The sequence below is a fragment of the Anopheles maculipalpis genome, chromosome 3RL, assembly GCF_943734695.1.
Source record: "Anopheles maculipalpis chromosome 3RL, idAnoMacuDA_375_x, whole genome shotgun sequence".
Classification (NCBI taxonomy): Eukaryota; Metazoa; Arthropoda; class Insecta; order Diptera; family Culicidae; genus Anopheles; species Anopheles maculipalpis.
This window is the reverse complement of record NC_064872.1, coordinates 76,001,180-76,020,772: the sequence shown is the minus strand read 5'-3', so window position 1 is coordinate 76,020,772 and position 19,593 is coordinate 76,001,180. Positions and strand designations below refer to the sequence as shown.

The following is a 19,593-nucleotide window of genomic DNA, read 5'->3' as shown; positions in this document are numbered from 1 at the left end:
ACGATGGCGATCGGGAACGATCCTAAGTTTAAAAATCAAACCGTGAAAAAACGCTATTTTGAAGATCAAAATGATGACACAGAGAATTCGCCAGGAAGCGTTGGTGATGTGAAAAACCGTCCAGCAAAGATCATCTTCGACGACGATGGCGAGCAGCGCGTGGTGCCGAAAGACTACAAGACAAAAGAGGCCGGTGCATATCAGCGAACCGGCGAGAAACGAAAGCATGTGTCCCGGGATGAAACGGCCACCGCAAATTCAGACAGTGAGGATGATGAAGGCGAGGATGAACTGGCTACACTGTGGTATAAACCCTTCGAAGCGTATAATCTGGAAGGCGAGAGAGAAGATATGAAGGATGCCGAAATAGCGGAACTGCGCCGTATTTGCCGGGCAGCGTTCGAAGCGGAATGTCGCGCCCGGAAGAAGTACGATCCGTCCGATGCGAAATGGTTGCTTAGTGCGCTTGAAAAAGGTACGATGCGCGATCGTGCCAATGCCGGTGCACTGCTCGTACAAACGAACCCTTTCTGCCATCTACAGGCACTCGGTACGTTGGTCGGCATGGTGAAAGCCTCCAACAAAGGCTACCTGGATGTGATTGAAGTGTTGACAGAGCTGATGCTAAAATCGTTGATGCCATCGCATCGCAAACTGATCACGTTACCGTTGCGCGGTACCGATTGGAAGTATTTGCAGAAGCAGGAAAATTTGGAAAAATCACGCCGGGAACAGATTTACGCACACTGGCACTTTGAGGATGAGTTGCGCGAACATTACTTTGCGTTCGTTAGCAATCTGACAACGATCTTACACACCGGTCAGGAACCGGGCAAAATGAAAACGATCGTGTACGTTTCGAAGCTGTTCTCAAGCGTGCCGGAAATGGAACGGTTGCTGCTGACGGCACTGGTCAACAAGCTGGGCGACCCATCGCGTAAGGTTGCGGCCAAAGTGTTGCACCATCTGCAGCAGATCGTCCGGCAGCATACGCTCATGTCGTTGATTGTGACGTGTGAAACGGAGAAGCTACTGTTCCGCAACAATCTTGCCCAATCGGCACAACACTTTGCCCTGTCGTACCTGGCCTCGATTGCAGCGTTAGGCGATTTTGCCACCAGCCAGAAGATGATAAACATATGCTTTGCGTTCTTTAAAATTCTCACCGAAAAGGGTGAGGTTAATTCACGCACGATGCAGTCGATACTGACCTGCCTGCGAAAAGCGATCAAAAACGTGAAGCGGGATGTAGATCTGGCCGAGGTGGTGGAACCGAAGCTGCTGAACGTTATCTACCGGATGATTCATCTGGCGGACATATCGATCGGTTGCCAGGGTTTGTCCTTGCTGTTAGAACTTACCGAGCGAAAAGGTCGTGAGCAGAACCGATTCTACAACGCGCTTTACCGCAAGATGCTCGATCCACAGCTTGCTTCGATTGGACCACGTATATCGAACATTTTCTTCTACATCATTCACCGGGCAATGCAGAACGATCCCATTCCGGAGCGGGCGCAAGCGTTTGTGAAGCGTTTGCTGCAGGTTGCGTTCTATTTCCCACCGGCCCGGCTGTGTGGAGCATTGATCGTGATCAGTAAGGTGCTGCGGAAGCGTCGTATCGTGGTGCAGGATGGGTATGAACCACCGACCGATGAGATGGTAGAAGCTTTGCAGAAAGAATTGCCTGAAGCAGAGAAGGGGGAAGCCGATAAGCTGGCAATGTTACGTATGCCCAAAAAGTATGATGCATTCGCACGGTCAGCAGAATTTGCTGGCGCACAGTATAGCGTGAGGTATGAGCTAGTACGCTATCTGACGTACTTCCATCCGACGGTGCAAAAGTTTGCTCAGAGTATTCTTAACAGTAAGTATATGCCGTTGCTTAACAACGCGGGTGAGTTGATACTAACCAATGTGTGTGTGTGTGTGCTTCATCTCTTCCACAGATACTGCCCTAACGTACTACGGTGATCCGTTGGTGGATTTTTCACTGGGTCGTTTTCTCGATCGGTTTGCATTCAAGAATCCGAAGAAACCTCGTACGGAAAAGGATCAAAATGGGGAAGAACGATTGCGTCCGCAGATACTCGGTGTGGTGCAGCGGAAAAGCGATTATGTGCCGAGCGGGGCCCGTGCACTGCCGGTTAAATCTCTCACTAAAGATCAGTGTGCGGAAGATGATGAGTATATTTTCAAGTGAGTAGTATTCAGGATATCAGCAAAAGACCCGAAATTTACATCATTCATACGGATCATCTCTCTTGTTAGGTTCTTGGAACAGAAGCGTTACCGCATCCAGCGTGCCAAGGAGCGTAAGGCAAAGAACGGTGAAGAGGATGACATCGATTCGGACGTGGATTCGCTGAATGATGAGGAGTTTGAAGCGTATCTCGACACACTGGGCGTACCGGGTGGAAAGGGGGGCGATGCGGACATTGACGGTGGAGCTGAGGTTGACTTTATGCAAGAACTCGAGCAGGAAATGGCAAAGGATCGTAAGGCACGCAAAAAGAAAGCGGACGAGGAGGATGAGGACGATGCGCTGGACGATTGGGACGACGTGGAAGGGGAGGAAGACGATTACGGTGCAGAGGATGGTTCGGATGATGAGGACCAACCCCGTCCCGGACGCATACGGCGTGACCCGATCGAAGAGGATGGTGAGTTTAGCGATGGTGGTAGCATTTCGTTGGAAGAGGACGAAGATTTCGATGGAGATGAGATGATGGATGAGGACGACGACGACGACGACGCATCGGAGGGCGCGGTAGAACTCGACGGTGAAGAAGACGAAGAAGAAGGAGACGATGAACCGGCTCTGAAGAAACGCAAGAAGCTTTCCTCTAAAATGAAGACCAGCAGTGGCATGGTGAGTGAGCGGGAGTTTGCCCGTAAGCTCAAGACGGCCGACATGAGCTCGCTGTTTGCTGCTGCGGATGACTTTTCCGAGCTGCTGGAAAGCAATACGGTGGACGCGGCGATGGCGGGTGGACGTGGGGCTGCCAAAAAGAAGGGTGGTTCGATTGCGAAAGCGAGCAAACAGCAGCTGTTCGATAGTCACGGTACGGAAGCCGAGGTTTACAATCAGGACGAATCGTCTGTGAAACAGTTGGCCTGGGAAGCGACACGCTTTAGTGATCGCAATCCGAGGAAAATAGGTGGCAGAGGAAGTCATTTTGGTGGTGGACGTGGAAGAGGTGGACGAGGTGGACGGGGAGGACGGGGAGGAGGGCCAGGTAAGTCACATTTCCAGAAGCGAGGTGGTAGAGGGGGACGAGGTGGTCGGGGACGGAAATAGGAGGGAGCTTGTGAGGGAGAAGATGAAAACTAGAAATAAGGTAAAACAGATGAAATGTACTTTGATTTACCGATGTGTTTGTGTTAATGCAATATTTCTCATGTTTCTTAACTGATGTTGAAAGAATGAAATATGTATTATTGTATTCTCTACCACTTACTGCAATATCATTTTTGGCTGTCTTTTCTAGTTTTTGTTTTATTGTCCACAAAAAAAAAGTTCGTATTCGTGTTTATAATCGGCTTCGAATTTGTGTAGAGATGATAGAGAAAACGGATCGAATAATGATACATATTGTCGCAAGAAACCCGACTTCAGCGTTAAAAAAATACGTTGTAGAGATCGTTGAAAAATATTTCAAGAAAGAAACAAAATAAGAACGATATAACATAAATTAAAAAAAACACACTTCAATGAAACAGAAAAATATATTTCATGACTGAAAGAAATTATTTTCCGCGTTATCGTTGAATTTCCATGAGAATGCTGTTATTTTCCGCAATAACTTGGCGGAGGGTGGAGGGATCGGGTTGGGGTGTTCGGCAAAAAGATGCGCGGCCTCAAGACGCATCCAACGGTATGCCGAGCGTCCCGATCGGACCAGGAATGAGCGAGTTATCGCCGATTTTCCATGGGAATGCTGCTGGAAGAACCCCCTCCCCTCCCCACCAACCGTTATGGAAAATCCCCCTTACTACCCTTCAATATTCAAAACCATGTTTTGGAGGTGTTTATAAAACATATTTCAAGAAAGAAATTAAAATGAGCCTGACAAACTTAAAAAGGGACGGAAAAATATTTGTCGTGACGGAAAGAAAATAATTTCCGGACGAGTTTTAAAATTTCCATTTGCTACCTCCTCGAATTCATGCTCTCCTGTTACTCCTGGTTGAATTTTGCTGCATAAAAATTTCCAGATTTTTGCCACAAAAATCCGACCAGGAGCGACTGGTTGTAACAGGAGAGCATGACTTCCAAGAGGTAGCTCGGGCCGGCCAAAAATTTACAAAATCAGTTTTAAAAGTGGTCTGGAAATTTTTTTCTTTCCGTCACGACAAATATTTTTCCGTCCCTTTTTAAATTTGTCTTACAATTTTAAGTTTTTCAAACTCATTTTTATTTCTTTCCTGAAAAATCTTTTAAAAACACCTAAAAAAATGGTTTTAAATATAAAAGGGAACTAAGGGGGATTTTCCATAACGGTAGGTGGGGAGGGGGGGGGGTTCTCCCAGCAGCATTCCCATGGAAAATCGGCGATAACTCGCTCATTCCTGGTCCGATCGGGACGCTCGGCATACCGTTGGATGCGTCTTGAGGTCGCGCATCTTTTTGCCGAACACCCCATCCCGATCTCTTTACCCTCCGCCCAGTTATTGCGGAAATCAACAGCATTCCCGTGGAAAATCAGAGATAACTCGCTCATTTTTTGTTCAATCCTGGCGTCCGGCATACCGTTAGATGCGTCTTGAGGCCGCGCATCTTTTTGCCAAACACCCCAACCCGATCCCTCCATCCTCCGCCAAGTTATTGCGGAAAGTAAGAACATTCCCATGGAAAATCGGCGATAACTCGCTCGTTCCTGGTTCGATCGGGACGCTCGGCATACCGCTGGATGCGTCTAAAAGCCGCGCATCTTCTTGTCGAACACCCCAAACCGATCCCTCCACCCCCCGCCCAGTTATTGCGGAAAAACGGCGAAGAAAGGTTTTTGTGAAAAAAATCGGCAGGGAGTGGTTGGATTGGGATTAGGAGGTGTTCCACAGAAAGTTGTGCGGCCCAAAGACGCATCTAACGGTATGCGGAACGCCCCGATCGGATCAAAACTGCGAGAGTTATCGCCGATTTTCGGAGGTCCCTGTCCGAGAAAATTAAAGAGGCCCCAGGCGGGTCATAAATGCAGCTCGCACTGCAATGCGCGACTGTGGGTGGGGGTGAAAAACGTTGTAAGACAAAAGGGGGGAAAGATCATTGAGAATACTGAAAAAAATAAAAATGTATCGATGCATCGGCCGGGAATCGAACCCGGGCCGCCCGCGTGGCAGGCGAGCATTCTACCACTGAACCACCGATGCTTGGTTGAAGGAAGGGTGTTCGTATAGCAACATATAATCAAAGCATCAACCGAGAAGATGCGTTGCTTCATCGAGTGATCGAGGAGCATAAGGCAACGGTCAACCCTCCCGTAACGAATGGTGATTTTCCAGTATTTTAGCCGCTATACGGGAAAATAACAATTGTATTGCATACATCACTCGTAGTGGCACTGCTGAGCAGTATCAAAGGACTCGTAGAAAACGCATTAGAAGATTATCCCAGACAGTAATTTAAACGATTTTTCTCCTGTGAAAGGTATAAGGAGCTTCAATATATTGACCCTGTCATCAGCTGAGAATAAATTCCGGATTTGTATCGTACCAAGGACTTATGTTAGGCAAACGGACTTAGGTTGGTAAATATACACAGGAGTCTTGTAAGATTACAATGGTCTTGTTGAGATAGGACAGGAATTCTATTAAAAGTTGGCACGATCCTCCTGGAGTTCATGATCAAATATTCGGATCATTTGTAGCAGAAGATTAGAGATGGATAAAATCGTCATGAAAGCGGAACTGGTTCTCAAACAGTGGCAAATCTAACGGTGGGTGGAGTCAGGTGCCTCCGTAAAATGGGCTCTTCGTGTTGGGAGCTTCGTAGCAGGGAATCGTACATCAGAGAGGCACCTGATGGTTCATGTTCGTGACAGAATCTGGTCCAAAAACCCATCTTTCCACTAGACAAAATCCTGGACAACCATCGTTCAAGTCCTCAAAGGAAGTGTACCCCAGTACACCCAACAAAAATCAAGACAAGCCTTGGGCGGCATTATTTGTTTGATCATTAATATATTTCATCATTACGTTTGTGATTTATTGATTTCATGCCTATATAAAGAGTGGGTTGTTTTGTTCATTTTGTTTTGTGTTAAGAGTTGGTAGTCGTCGCCACACATCCGTCAAGTCGATCAGATCTCGTCCGATAATCATCGCCACGTGGCAATTTCACACGCACACACACTCAATCGTATCGCTCCATCCCCGATTGCTATATTATATGTATTTTTTAAATATATAATTCAGTATGCTGCCGGCTTGTAATATTAGTTCATTGTCGATTTTACCCTATCCGGCCTTGCTCGCGTTGTTCTGGTTGGCGCTTCGAATTCAAATCCCGGAGTTGAGTTTGATGTTTGAAATGTTTGATTAGTTTGCTTTTTTGGATTTTCTTTTTCTGGGAAAAATATCTAGTTTTTGTGTTTGCTTTCGTTTCTTGCCCATGTTTACTCATACGGGTTTTGCTTTTGTTTGGCGTGAAAATGAATATTACGTGTTTCGAGTTGCCTTAATAAACGTTATAAACATGCTTGTGTGTTTCTGTTTGTGTGTTTTCTTCTGTAGTTTACTCCAGTGTTGTTTGCATATCATATTGCTACATTATTATTTCGCTGTGTATTAGCTATTTCTAGGTTTTTCTCTTTTGAGTTGAAATATATTATTGTAGTTTGTTGTTTATTTTGTTTGTTTGTTTGCTTTGTTTGTTTGGTACGGAGATTAGATAATATTAAATTGTGTTGCTTTAATCCGCTGTTGTTCGTTTCGTTTGGTATCGTTTTGTGGAGCGGGATTCAAGGGTGAAAGAATGTCTATTCATTTTCAAAACTTGTGACTTTTTGTGTGTAATTAATTGCTGGTTAAGAGCTTCTTTAGAGCTTGCGAGCGCTCCTAAATCGTTCGATTCGTTTGGTGGTAGGTAGTAACTTGTTTGATTTTTTTGTTTCTTTTTATGTAGTTTTACTGTTTGCGCTACTTATTTGTTCTTCTCTTACTTCAAAATCGCTTTTTGATTTTTCTATTTCTCTTCTCCATTTTTTTAAATTTACTATTAATTGAATGCTTTTTTTCTTCTCTGTTTTCTGCACGTGGTGTGTGTGTGTGTGTATTTTATGCACTTTTGCATTTCGATTATTTGTTGTCCTATTCTATATGCTTTCCCTACAAGAAACGTTCGACTTTTGCTTACTTTCTCACTGCACAGACTATTTAATTATTCGGTGTAAAAACCATGCTTTAGATATAATTCCGTGGTTTTGATTCACTTTAGCGGTATTCGGTATGCATTTGTATCTATTTTTTCTTCTTCGTATTTGCGGCTCGCTAACTCGCAGTATGTGACTGAGGGTTTTATTTTAAGCCGTAAGTGACAAAATGAGGGATGTTATAGAAAATGGGGGAAAAAAAAAGATAGTTAGTGTTAGTTTACAAAATAAAAAAAACACACACACGCTACACTGCTTTTACTACTAAATCAACACTTTTGGAGCCTCTGTTGTTCTGTAAGTCGAAGAGGAGAAAACTATTGGCTTACATTCCTACTCTAGTTATCGTATAAAATCCAATATTTAAAACAAAATTGTCCTCATTAAGTTTGTGTGTGTGTCAATCTACCTACCTTTTTTTAAAGTTTCGGTTAATTAGTAGTTTTCGAGTGTTCCTTTTTGCTTCTTTCCGCTACTTTACTTCCCCTTGTTTGATTCACACGTGTTTCCGTTTTGATTGAATTTTTCTTTTGATTCTTCCTTGTTTGCGGTTAGATAGCGATTCGATCTCCACACTCGATCGTTTGTTCTCTTCGTGTGTCTTTCTCGGTTTTTTTTTTATACAGATTACCACATCACTTTTCGCAAAACACTAAAACGCCTACCCACTTACGATGTACTAAACTTTAGACTAGAAAATTATTATGTTCGCTTGTCTGTGGCTGCTCCCGCGGCTTCGCATCAATTCGTATTCAAATTAAAATACACTTCGCACTAAAACGTCTATCTGTCCCCGGTTTTGTTAAGTTAAGTGCCTAAATACGCACTAAGACCTATAGTAGTCCTTTCAAACGTAAAAAGCACACTACTACACACGTTTACACACGACGCTCGAAATGCTTGTGCGTGGTGCGTTTATGGCTTCGGTATCGGAAAGCTGATCTTTCATCCCTTTTCTCATGATTGTTAAGTGGTTTTGTGGAAAGGCAGTTAGAAAAATGGAGATCTACTGTAATGTAAGAAAGATCGCTAGTGCTAGTTTTATTTTTACCCTTTCAGAGGCTTTACGAGAGACCGACAGAGAGGGAGAGCGATAGTGAGGAAAGCTTTCCTCAGTGTGTTGTGTAAAAGGGAAGTATAGGTGTGCTAAGTAGTTTAGTAGCGTAATATTGATAGTTTGACGAAATTGACGACTTAAGATCCTTTCGTGACACGCTCGTAGGTGATCTTGTGTCATTACTAAATACCGCTTGTTCTTAGCTACTCTTCCGTTTCCATCGATTTTGATCCCACCGGGTGGTGTTTTGCTCCACGAACCATAAATTTTTAATCATATTTTGTATCGCATTTTACGAGTCCCTCAACACGCACGCACACAAACCTAGAATTATTGCGTGTAATAGTATTTTTCCCCTAAGTAGGATCGCTCCGCTAGAGTCCTTCAAATAATGAAAAGAAAGGGACAAAATACTACCGCTAGTCGTTTGCTTAGTGTGCTAGTGAATAGTCCTTAATTATTGTACGCCATCCTTCATCTGCCAGAGCAAACCGCTGTGGCCTGTAAACCCTGCTTTGCCCACAGCCCGATCCCATCCCTAAATTGTATTCGATAGGCAGAATCAGGCCGTTCCCAGTGTATCCGTGTCCTGTCTATCAAACGTTCTCTAAGTCACACCGTTGCCGCTACATTTTGCTACTTGAAGTAAAGGATTTTAATTTTGAAGATTTGAACCTCCTTTGCTGTAGTCAATAGTTCTTGCTTCGTACTTCTTCCTATACCGAAGGAGTAGCCATTTTGGGTCCGGGGCTAAGTACACGCGAATGCTTACGGCGTGTCCGCCTGGAGTGTGGATATCTCGTTTTTTTCTCTGTCTTTGGCTTGGTTCCGCGGGGTGGAGTTGTCACAGCTCAATTCCGTCGCCGGTAGCCGGCACGTTCGGTCGGCGGGGACCACCGGGGCGGTGTCCGCCTCCGGTGCCGTCGGCCCTAGGTCAGCTGCATCTTCTTGCAGTTGCACAGCCACTTAATGATGCGCGCGTTACGCTCGATGATGGAAGGCGGTTCGCTGGTACGGTAGAGCGGTGCCGGTCCACCACCGAGCAGTGGCGCCCCATCGCCCACCAACGGTCCCTGGCCTGCAACGGCTGCCCCTACCGTTGGTCCCGTTCCTCCCAGCAGCTGCTGCGGTCCGGAAGCACCAATCTGGCCGTTGGTCGTTTCCGTACTATCCGGCAGCTTGGTCGAATCGATGGTGGACACGTCGGAAAAGAAGACGGCACTAGACTCATCGGAATCTGCACCACCAGCACCACCAACACCACCACCACCACCTTCACCACTTCCACCACCAGCTGAGCAATCGTCCGAAAGGCGATGTATGTCCGACGAGGCCGAATTGCTGTGGTGGGAATGGTGATGGTAAGAGCCGGACGAACGGCGCTGCAGTGTACCCTTCGGTGCGATGTACCGATCGTACGTTTCCTCATCCAATCCGAGCCGATCGAAGAAGCGTTCCAGCTGCGTTAAGCTGTCCGAGCGAGAGCGTTGCTTCTCAAGCTGTTCCCTATCACGATCGCGATCCCGTTCCCTCTCCACCCGTCGTTCCCGGTGATCGCGTACATCAGCCGCCACCGGTAGACTTCGCTCCGGCTGGCTGCGGTTCCAGTAGCGATCGCTGATGTCACTCTTGGAGCGTAAAATCGGTCGACGATCGTCATCGAGCTGGCTGCCACCGACAGCGCCAGCACTCGCACTCGAACCCGGCCCACCCGGTCCACAGCGGCCACCGGACGAAGGTGACGGATTGCTGACAGCCGACTGGCGTCCGCTCCGATTTTTGAACCTCAAACACTTTTGCCGCTTAAACGTACCGAGCGGTGGGCTAAGGTCTAGCTGCGACTGTTGCTGATCCGGTGGCGAAAGCGGTGAAACAGGCGACAGTGGAGACATCGGTGGACCGGGCACGTTCTTGTAGCCATACTTTCGGCCACGCGCATCATCGTAGTACTTCGCGTGCTGACTGCTCTTGGACATTGAGTGGTGTTGCTGCTGCTGCTGCTGCTGCTGTAGCTGGTGCTGCTTCTCGCTGTACCCATCCTGGAACGCTTCCGGGACCTCGGGTGTGGTGAAGTTGAGCAGACAGTCCGCTTCCTCGCGAATTTTCGCCCGACACTCGATGCAGTCGTAGCGTAGCGGGGGAATGCCGTACGCGTAGTACGAATTGCCACTGTGCTGCGTCGAGGAACCACTATCGCGCCGATAGTCACCGAGCATCATCATCGAATCGTTACCCTGTTGCTGTCCCGCCTGTGACAGCGTGTGCTGTTGCTGGGAGTGATGCGAGGAGTAATGTTGCGGATGATGCTGCTGCTGCTGCTGCTGCTGTTGCTGATGTTGCTGCATCAGCATCTGGGAGTGGGGAAGGTGTGAGAGCTGGTGGTGGGTTGATTGGTGCTGTTGGTGCTGCTGTTGCTGCTGCTTACAGCAGGGTTCGCTGTGGTGCGTATAGTGACCCGAGGAACCGCCCGAGTCCCGGTTGAAGGAGCTACCGGAGCGATTGGACCGGTTGCCCCGGCTGCAGCAGCTGAGCGCCTCCGAATGGGGCGAATGGCGGCTGCTTTGCGAGTGAAGATCCGGAAGTGACTTGTGGCTGTTGATGTTGTACGATTGTGTTGGCGAGTAGTCCGACTCGTCCGTCGGATGATGACCGGAACCGGTTACTACGGCCTGTGAGTGCGAGTACGATCGTTGGTAGTTGTAGCGACTGTGTAAAAGAAATGGATCGTATTAATGGAATCGGAAAGAACAAATACAGGAGATTCTAGCTATCCAGAACCATCTATTATAAGAGACGAATTTCCACAAAATTTGGAAAGGAAGCAACACCTATGTCTATCTAATATATACTGATCAGTTATCATCGGGATAAACCAGCATACTTCGCGACACGATCTCTATAGTCATATCTCAGCGTTCACAAAAACCTCACCTGTGGCCACCTCCCATAGGATGTTTACTCTCAGGCGAGCCGCCATGTTGCTGCTGCTGCTGCTGTTGCTGCTGCTCCGCATACTCCGCCGGCGGACTAATGGCACGGTAATCATCGGTCAGCACCAGACTATCGTGCAGTCCACCGTACAGATACAGATCATCGTCACCGCCCGGATGGGGCGGTAGCGACTGGGGCGATAAGAACGCACTTGGGAAGAACACGGACACATCGCTCGGCTGCTCCGGGTGTACGGTTAGCTGCTGCTGATAGTTTTTCGGCGGCTGTATGTATCCGATATCATCCAGGCTGCCGGCAATTCCACCACCGCCACCGACCATACCCGTGCCGATGTAGCTCGTTTCCAGCGGTTGGCCATATTTAGAATTGATCAGCCCGACGTCGACCGGGGGCATTATTGTCTCTTTGCTGTCGGCCGCGTTCAGCAGCTTGCGTAGCTTGGTCTGCAGCAGGTCGGAGCCGGAAGAGGCGCTCCGGCGGTTAGTTGGTCGTTGCTGTTGCTGCTGTTGTTGCTGCTGTTGCTGCTGTTGCACCTGTTGCTGGAGTGCCTGGCTAACCGCGGACGATGGCAGTGTCCTCGACGGTGATACCATGTCTGTGATGGATATGAAGGAAAGAAAAGAGGAAGTCAGCAAAGTTAGGTGCAAAAACAGTAAAAAAGAGAGTTAGGAGTGCTGCATCGGCCGGGAATCGAACCCGGGCCGCCCGCGTGGCAGGCGAGCATTCTACCACTGAACCACCGATGCTTGATGAGAGAGGAGGGCTTGATTACGCACCGGGGGAGGCTACAGATTTTTAGTACCAACTCATTGCCCAAGATTGGGCAAGAATAAAATAGGCACTTAATGCTTGCAGTATTAAGAAACATGTTGCTTGAAAATTACTAGAAGTGTTGTTTTCAACACAGCAAAAAGCACAGGTGGCAGCTCTATTGGCTACTGCTGTTTGACTACATGGCTCTCTATCAAAGGAATTAATTGATTCCGCAGCAACTCCTTTTTCGATTCGAACGAATATCAAGGCTTTGGTTCAAACATGCATCATGCAATATGAAATAAAAATGACTTGTAAGTAATGTTTTAGAAAATAGCTATCAATAGTACTACAGTAAGTACACCGGATACTTAGCAACCCATGCTCAAGCCCGCCCTCTTTCGACTGTTTCCGTGGTGTAGTGGTTATCACATCCGCCTAACACGCGGAAGGCCCCCGGTTCGATCCCGGGCGGAAACAGCTGCGATTCTCTTTTTGCCACCAACTCTGTCCGTCCGCAATCCGATGGACGGACGTATCGCGCGCGTGCCCTGTGCCCCATCGACGGCACCCCAATTATACTTACACGACCCGCTCAGCGTTCCCGTACTTCCACCCTCCCCACTTCTACTCTGCTGCGATGCACCTCCACCACCACCGCCACCTCCTCCTCCGCTACTAGCGCCACTACCACCGCCGCTTCCACTTCCACCACTCGAACGCTTGTTCAGCAGTTGCTGCTGCCGATCAAGCACCGTTTCCGACTTTACGTAGAACGGTTTACTTTCGGCCAGCAGTTCCACCGCTGACTTGCGCTTCGAACTGCGCAGCTGATGGTAGGTGCTGAGTGTTTGCGAATGCTGCGGTGGCAACGATATCGACTGCGAATGGTGATGATGATAGTACGAGGGTTGGGACGATTGCTGCTGACCGACGCCGCCGCCCGCTTGCTGCGACGAGATGGCAGTGGTGGCGGAGGAAAGGTACGAGGTGGGAGGCGTGATGATCTGCGACGGTGGTGACACGGACGATACCGAGTGGTGGGAATGGTGTCCGGGCGGTGGTGGCAGTGAGTGATGCTGGCCAGCATTCGCTGACTGCGTGTGGTACGGTGAGTGTTGAGACAGCAGATGACCCTGTCGGGAAGAAAGCGTGTTCATGATCAGACACTGAGGTGAGGGAAGAAGGTTCTCTCACTTACCTGATGGTGACGACTGCTGTGCCGCGGACTGTTCCCATACACTACGGCTGCCATGATGATCGGTTTGAGGTTTATTAGGAAGATTTATGATTTAGTTAGATCAGTGATCCTAACGTGCACACACAAGTGATCGAGCAGCTTAAGGATCAAGTTCAATTCGTGGTTATTTTATATTCTACGGAGAAGAATGCCCTTGCTAAGTACTGCATTCACAGGCGGACATTTTTTTCTCTTGTCTTCTGAATCCGATTACTTCGTTGTTAAGTCAGCTTTCTCAAAATTATGCTGTAATTGAAAAAGAAGAGAGGAAAGTTTCGTTAGTTTACCTTTTGATAGTAACGAGGCTATATGTTTTGAGACACCCTCTGATAGTAGAGATTGATAAATTAGTAGTTTCATTAGTCACTAGTAGTTGAACTTATTTATTGTAGTAATACTACCCGCCTGCAAACTCAGCACGAAGAGAAACTCGATACCTTCAAAAAAAGAGTTACTTTGCATCGGCCGGGAATCGAACCCGGGCCGCCCGCGTGGCAGGCGAGCATTCTACCACTGAACCACCGATGCTTCGATGGAAGGATCCCCTTATTTCCGATTGGGCGGTATGATATGAATTTTCCGGCCTACAAGCTGGATTCTACTGATTCTAAAACATCCGAGCGAGTGTTACTTGCCTCAGCAATATCAAAAGAACGACTAGCATGCTTATCGCATCCTGATTGTGTTTTCGTCCAAGTGGTTTAAAACTCGCCGAAGCTAAACCCTTCCACCCGGTGCACCGATTGGCAGCATACTGACAAACCTGCCGATCCGAAGGCGGCACGATTGACACTAACCGGAATAGCCGACCGGCAAGTTCATGTAAAACGCCTAGACGCTAAGCGATTTTTTGTGGGTTATTTGGTGGTTATTTTTGGACCGCCCAACCGTACACAATTTATGCAAACCACACCACGCTCTCCCCCCCCCCCCCCCCCGCTAGTGTATATGGTTCTTGGTCCTCACCTACCCCCCCAAAAAACTCCCATGGCGTCTTCGTGGATAGTGAAAAAAGACAGAGCGAGAAAGGAAACACCTGGACCATTATAACCTCAATCCTTTCGTGGTCATGGCGGCGCCCATATGTGACTATGTTGGCAACAGGAACTTTCCAACATGCCCCCCCCACCCTCCCCCCCCTCTCTAGCAAAGCTTTGCGTTCGGTGCGGGATCGTACGATACTTTTGGCGTGTGCCAATTGGTGTGTCTCTGGCGTTGGTGAAAATATAGACACAAAGAAAACATCGTCAGCAAACTTCCAGCAAGCAAGCACCAAAAAATTAAACAAACTATCTCCACCACACGTCGCTTTTCGGGCCGACCGGTAGTGTAAAAACCTCGAGTTGACATTTCTTCTTTTCGTTTAAGGAAAATCTAATAATGCTCCAGCTGACAGAATATAAAAGAAGAGTTCTCGCTGAGCACGTTTTTACGCGAGCGCGGCTAATAAGAGGGGGCCACCATTTTTTTGACACTTTTTTTTTCGCTACACACGATCGCGGACACTTTTCGCGTGCCGTATCAGCAGCTTACGCAAGCGATTCTCGCTGGTGCTGGTGTATCAATTTGAACGTGATCGTTAAATTTCGCCCACCTTCATGTGCATTGATTTCTTCATAAAAAAGCCACCTCGGCCGAGAAATAGGGGAAATGTCCTGTACCGCTTACAATCAGCGGTTTTTTAAAGCTTACTGTCAAAAGGAAATAAAAATAAAAAAAACGAACCTGAACATGATACCGAACGATCTACGTCAGAAAACATTGGATCGTACGATGTTTCCGGGAGGTCGCGATCGCGCCCCGGTTACTGATGGAAGTTGTTGCAATGCTTTATATGTAACTGGTTAATGACTCTATCATCAAAAAACAAAGTTGGGACTGAGACAGTCCGTGGTGGAATATAAACATTGTCACCCTACATCAAGACTGGACAAATTCAAGGTAGACATAGAGTTTTTTGAGGTTCAACAAGAGCATTTAGTTGCAATGAAAAATAAAAAATTACAACCCATCAAATGTATGCAAATGCACTATTTGATTAAATGACAAAAATTTTAAATAAAAACCAATTAATTGTAGTCTTCTATACTTCTAAGAGACAAGACAAAACTGCCCGAAATGTGCATTTAAATGCGTCAGTTGTGCAGATCACAACGATCGTGATGCAATGCTGAGACGCGACCTGTGAAGGTGCTCGTTGGATGGCAAATTATCCATCCATGAAGCAGAGATCTCGCTGTGGCGCCGTGTCCAATCTGGTCTTCCTTAAGTCATTGTTTTTCGTATTTCGCATAAGTAAGTCACTGGGGATTGGTGGGGTGCGTCGTCAGCAGTTACGACATCGAAATTCTGCAATTTCTGTAGCTAATTCTTGTGCTTTGGTGAATGGAGAGATTGAAGCAGGTAGATTTAAAAGGGGCCGTTAGAACTGAAGCTAATAGAACAGGTTTGTGTTTATTAGATATCTTAATGTCCACAATTTAATTTAAACATCTGATGGCTCAGAATTTTTGTATCACTTGTTCTGCGGTTTCATGAGACTTTTGATAATAATACTGTAGTGATAAGATAAGTAGTAGACTCTACACAAAACCCTAATAACAGTAAGTTATAGAATAGAAAGAATCCAACATCAGGAAAAGTGTGTCATCAGGCACATTGAGGGAACCGCAATTGCGTGCCAAATCTTCCATACACGAAACGCAAAATTCCACGTCCGGTAACGATCGTATCCATGCAAAACAATTCCACCAAGGGAAGGCGTTCGACACCATTACAGCAGCCATTAATTCGCGTCGATGAGCAACAACAAACAGGCGACTGCGAAAGAAAAACAATAAACAGTTCTCCACTCCGCAAACTGCACGTCAAGTGTATTGGGACAGTGTTGACATTGCTGAATGTGACAATATTGCAGGTGGAGAAACACTAGGGAGTGTGGGTAGAGCAAAAAATAGCTCGAAAGATCGACAAGCATTTTATTTACAAAAAAAAAAGAACCTCCTCCATACGCTCTTGGCGATCGGCAGCGCGTAACGTGGATTTTGTTTTTCATCCGATGCGGTCCAGTACGTACCCCTTAGTTGGCTTAGGTCCGTAACTGATCTGTCAAACAGTCCGACAGTGTCCATAGTACCCAGAATTCTAATGGGGACACTAATCTCCGCCTGGCCACAATTGAAAGCTGACACACGATAAAGGAAATAAAGTATTGAAATTCACAGTTAGCCTGACAATAGCGGAGCAGGAACGAAACATAAACTTCCGGATGGTACATCACAGCGCATCATCCCACATGACCGCACCAGCGATGGTACGATGAACTTGACCGCAAATCGAGGTCACAGAAAAGTGAGCATAAGCCTTTGGCATAGAGTTGCTCTGGTAACAAAAGAATTGGGGAGAGTTCTAAAAGTGAAAAGCGTCGAACGTTTTTAGGTTAGAATGTCACCAAATTTAACATGTCATTTTCTCTATCCATTTTTCTAAAAAAGAGAGTAGTTGGATATTGAAAAGTCAAAATATTCGAAAAGCTTGGAACTTTGTTGGCTATGTTGCATTCAGAATAAGTTACAGTTAGTACATCTCGAGTATCATATGTACCGTTGCAGCTGCGTGTGACAGTAAGAATGACAAAAGTAAACCAGAATACAACTGCCGCTAAATATCTCACGACGATGTGTTCTGATAGCCGTATGTACGTGGACATAATCACACGATCACTCTCTGGAACGGCAATATGGGCGCGACATTCGACTACCTTCCTACGGAGCACAGGAAGACTCTTCTTTCCATACTCCCTTTTACACCACTATGGTGACACTCCAAAACCGGAATCGGAACCGGAATAGTAGGACGCTTACTCCGGGGAAAGGCAAAAAAAGAAAAATGGTTGGTAGGTTTATTAAATTTTTAAATTGTGAAAAAAAAACGGAGTCATCGAACCGATCACAGGATGGCAGAACGCTATGGTGACGTTCTTACACTATTTAGCAGACTTTAGCAACTTTACGAGCCGCGCACGAACGGACAGTATGCAATCCTGTTTGGTAAGACTCTCCCGGGAATGGCTGGGAAACGCGTAAATGTTTTCTACGTGTCATGAATTATTAATCGATTCACTTGTCTTCGATTCACCCACATTTGGGCAATGCCGTGCTGGGGGAGGGAACGTTTGTTGGAACCGGCTTAAGGTTTCCTTCTTGTTTATGCGCTAGTTCAGTGGGTAACAATCGCGAATTTTGGAAGCGAAATTGTGTTCTAAACAGAGCTTTCTATATGGAAATTTTTCAAATCATCATTGAACTTACTTAATAAAGTTTACTAAATAACTCTACAGTTTTCAATCGATGGGAGGTGCGTCCTGATTAAAATCCCGTTCGAAAAATGGAATATAAGTCTAACTAACTTCTAGATGTCTCGACCAAGTTGTCGGCGGTAAGTTATTTGAAATATTTCGGTTTCTTTGTGTGGTGAGAGACTAAAGAGTCGATGTTCGATAGTGCTTTTCAATCCCACACGGACCGTTCACTCGTAGTTGAGGGCTGACTGTCCAACTACGTGGTATCAGCAAGTCTTGTAAGCAATCCGATAGCCGGCGATGACCTAGTCCGACGATGAAGCAGAAAATGAAGACACTATGTTAGATTGTCAATAGTGGCAATTTCTCTTCTTCGATAAAGTTGTCTTCTACATACTCCATGAGCACATAAGATAAAAAATCACACACTTTTAATAACTTATTAATAACTTCCTTTATTTAAATCCATAACACAGCGACACGGCTCATGGACTTACGGATTGCCGACCACTGCGGTCTGGCCGTTCATTTAACGAAGACGTGCTATTAGCCCAGCTTGCAAAACCGTTGATATACCCGAGACCGGGGGTCCGTTCCGTGCTAAAAAAGGAATACTGTAAACCTGTCCCAAACCGGCAGCGGCAGAGCGTACGTTCCCTTATTCTTGACTACGATTTTAGTTCGGGAAGGAAATGCGATCGGACACACGTAGTAAACAATAAATTTAATAACGGTTTGATTCATGGGACAAATTGGCCAAACCATCGAGTCAATGAATAATCGAAGCACAAACTGTGGATCGAAAGTACCTCGCTCTCACAAAACTGACCACCTTGGTCAGTTTGATGGGATTTTTGACCAGTCTCCAGCAGGCTGGGTGGTCGTCTGGCGAACGTTACCGTTTCCGGGTGTGTCAATATTGGTGTCCTATTTTATCTGCTGAAAAATCTTCTTCCAGAGTTACCAAACATGTCGAAGGAGAAGGTTGAATTAAGATGCACGAGAAAAGTACTGATGCTGCTCAAACAACGTTCAGTAGTCCCCCATTAATAGTTGATGGTGTAGGTCGTGACATGGAAAATTATACATATGGTGTTAATTTCATGCACCAGCTCTGAAAGACATATGACGTGTCAGGAACACCAAGGCGAGGAAGAAATGTGATGAGCCAAAGGCAATAATATTATTCGTTTATCTTTCTCCCCTATTGAGGGAAGGTTTAGAGAAAGTGTGGTACGAGGTAGTGTAAATTTATGAGATAACTGTTGCCAGACGATGGATATGGCACGGATAAGTTATGCTTGCGTCATCGAAGGTGAAACATTAAAATCATCTAGAAATTAACACCAGAATTAAAGGAAAAAAAATGCAGCAGCCAGGAGAAAAAGATCGGTTACGAATACAAAGTTTGCTGTTAAAAACTAGGTCACAGTCAATGTTATTCGTCCAGGTCCTAGATTTCTTGGTTGTTTTAGAAGTAAACCAACAATTCTCCATTAGACCTTCTTTCCACAACACCGTCCTGCCCAGTGAGGGGTTTCCAGCCGGGAAATGTTAACTTCAAACACGTTCGTCACGTTCCGCCACTTCGTTTACCGCGGTTGCGTGTGACGCCTAACGTCTCATGCTGCACATCGGAGAAATGTTGTGGACAAACACGCATAAACCACCACCCCTTTGGAGGGAAATGAGTTTCGTGAGGTGACTTACCATGGCGGCACAGTGTCGGTGCGTTTATGGTGTAACCGCTTAAAGCGTGTGAAGCAAGATTGTTTACCACTTGGTAGAAGCTAGCACAGACAGTGATCGACATCTAAAGTGAGGTTAATTCTGGATGTCTGTGGTGTGCAGTTGTTCCTTCCGGGTATCTCGCTGTGGTGCGATCGAGACTGTACTGTGAGTAAATCGTTTTAATTTTTTT

The 19,593-nt window shown here is 46.4% G+C and overlaps 2 protein-coding genes and 4 non-coding genes across 6 annotated transcripts; 2 read left to right on the top strand and 4 right to left on the bottom strand.

The window, feature by feature from the left end:
• The first annotated feature begins 3 nt into the window (after positions 1 to 3).
• Positions 4 to 3,298, top strand: LOC126563540 (CCAAT/enhancer-binding protein zeta). Its single transcript, XM_050220186.1, has 3 exons — positions 4 to 1,864; positions 1,947 to 2,196; positions 2,269 to 3,298. Exons 1-3 carry the CDS (start codon positions 4 to 6, stop codon positions 3,296 to 3,298), a joined length of 3,141 nt encoding a protein of 1,046 aa, XP_050076143.1.
• Positions 3,299 to 5,299: 2,001 nt separating this feature from the next.
• On the bottom strand, positions 5,300 to 5,370 carry Trnag-gcc (transfer RNA glycine (anticodon GCC)). Its single transcript has one exon. It is a non-coding gene; the product is annotated as a tRNA-Gly (tRNA).
• Positions 5,371 to 9,245: 3,875 nt separating this feature from the next.
• LOC126561533 (probable serine/threonine-protein kinase yakA) lies at positions 9,246 to 13,394 on the bottom strand. The gene is made up of 4 exons (XM_050217741.1): positions 13,334 to 13,394; positions 12,719 to 13,268; positions 11,359 to 11,974; positions 9,246 to 11,133 (listed from the first exon to the last, which is right to left on the bottom strand). The coding sequence occupies exons 1-4, from the start codon at positions 13,385 to 13,387 to the stop codon at positions 9,357 to 9,359; spliced, it is 2,997 nt and encodes a 998-aa protein (XP_050073698.1). The 5' UTR covers positions 13,388 to 13,394; the 3' UTR covers positions 9,246 to 9,356.
• Positions 12,055 to 12,125, bottom strand: Trnag-gcc (transfer RNA glycine (anticodon GCC)). The gene has a single exon. It is a non-coding gene; the product is annotated as a tRNA-Gly (tRNA).
• Positions 12,540 to 12,612, top strand: Trnav-aac (transfer RNA valine (anticodon AAC)). The gene has a single exon. It is a non-coding gene; the product is annotated as a tRNA-Val (tRNA).
• A 435-nt stretch (positions 13,395 to 13,829) lies between the features above and the next one.
• Trnag-gcc (transfer RNA glycine (anticodon GCC)) lies at positions 13,830 to 13,900 on the bottom strand. The gene has a single exon. It is a non-coding gene; the product is annotated as a tRNA-Gly (tRNA).
• Positions 13,901 to 19,593: the final 5,693 nt, after the last annotated feature.

What these genes read in the sequence shown, in the direction of transcription:
- LOC126563540 (XM_050220186.1), top strand. Translation starts at nt 4, where the DNA reads ATGGCGATCGGGAACGATCCTAAGTTTAAAAATCAAACCGTGAAAAAA. An exon ending in TGCTCAGAGTATTCTTAACA is followed by an intron (nt 1,865 to 1,946) that starts GTAAGTATATGC and finishes TCTCTTCCACAG; the next exon opens with ATACTGCCCTAACGTACTAC. An exon ending in GATGATGAGTATATTTTCAA is followed by an intron (nt 2,197 to 2,268) that starts GTGAGTAGTATT and finishes CTCTCTTGTTAG; the next exon opens with GTTCTTGGAACAGAAGCGTT.
- LOC126561533 (XM_050217741.1), bottom strand. Translation starts at nt 13,387, where the DNA reads ATGGCAGCCGTAGTGTATGGGAACAGTCCGCGGCACAGCAGTCGTCAC. An exon ending in ACAGCAGTCGTCACCATCAG is followed by an intron (nt 13,269 to 13,333) that starts GTAAGTGAGAGA and finishes TCTTCCCGACAG; the next exon opens with GGTCATCTGCTGTCTCAACA. An exon ending in CCTATGGGAGGTGGCCACAG is followed by an intron (nt 11,134 to 11,358) that starts GTGAGGTTTTTG and finishes TCTTTTACACAG; the next exon opens with TCGCTACAACTACCAACGAT.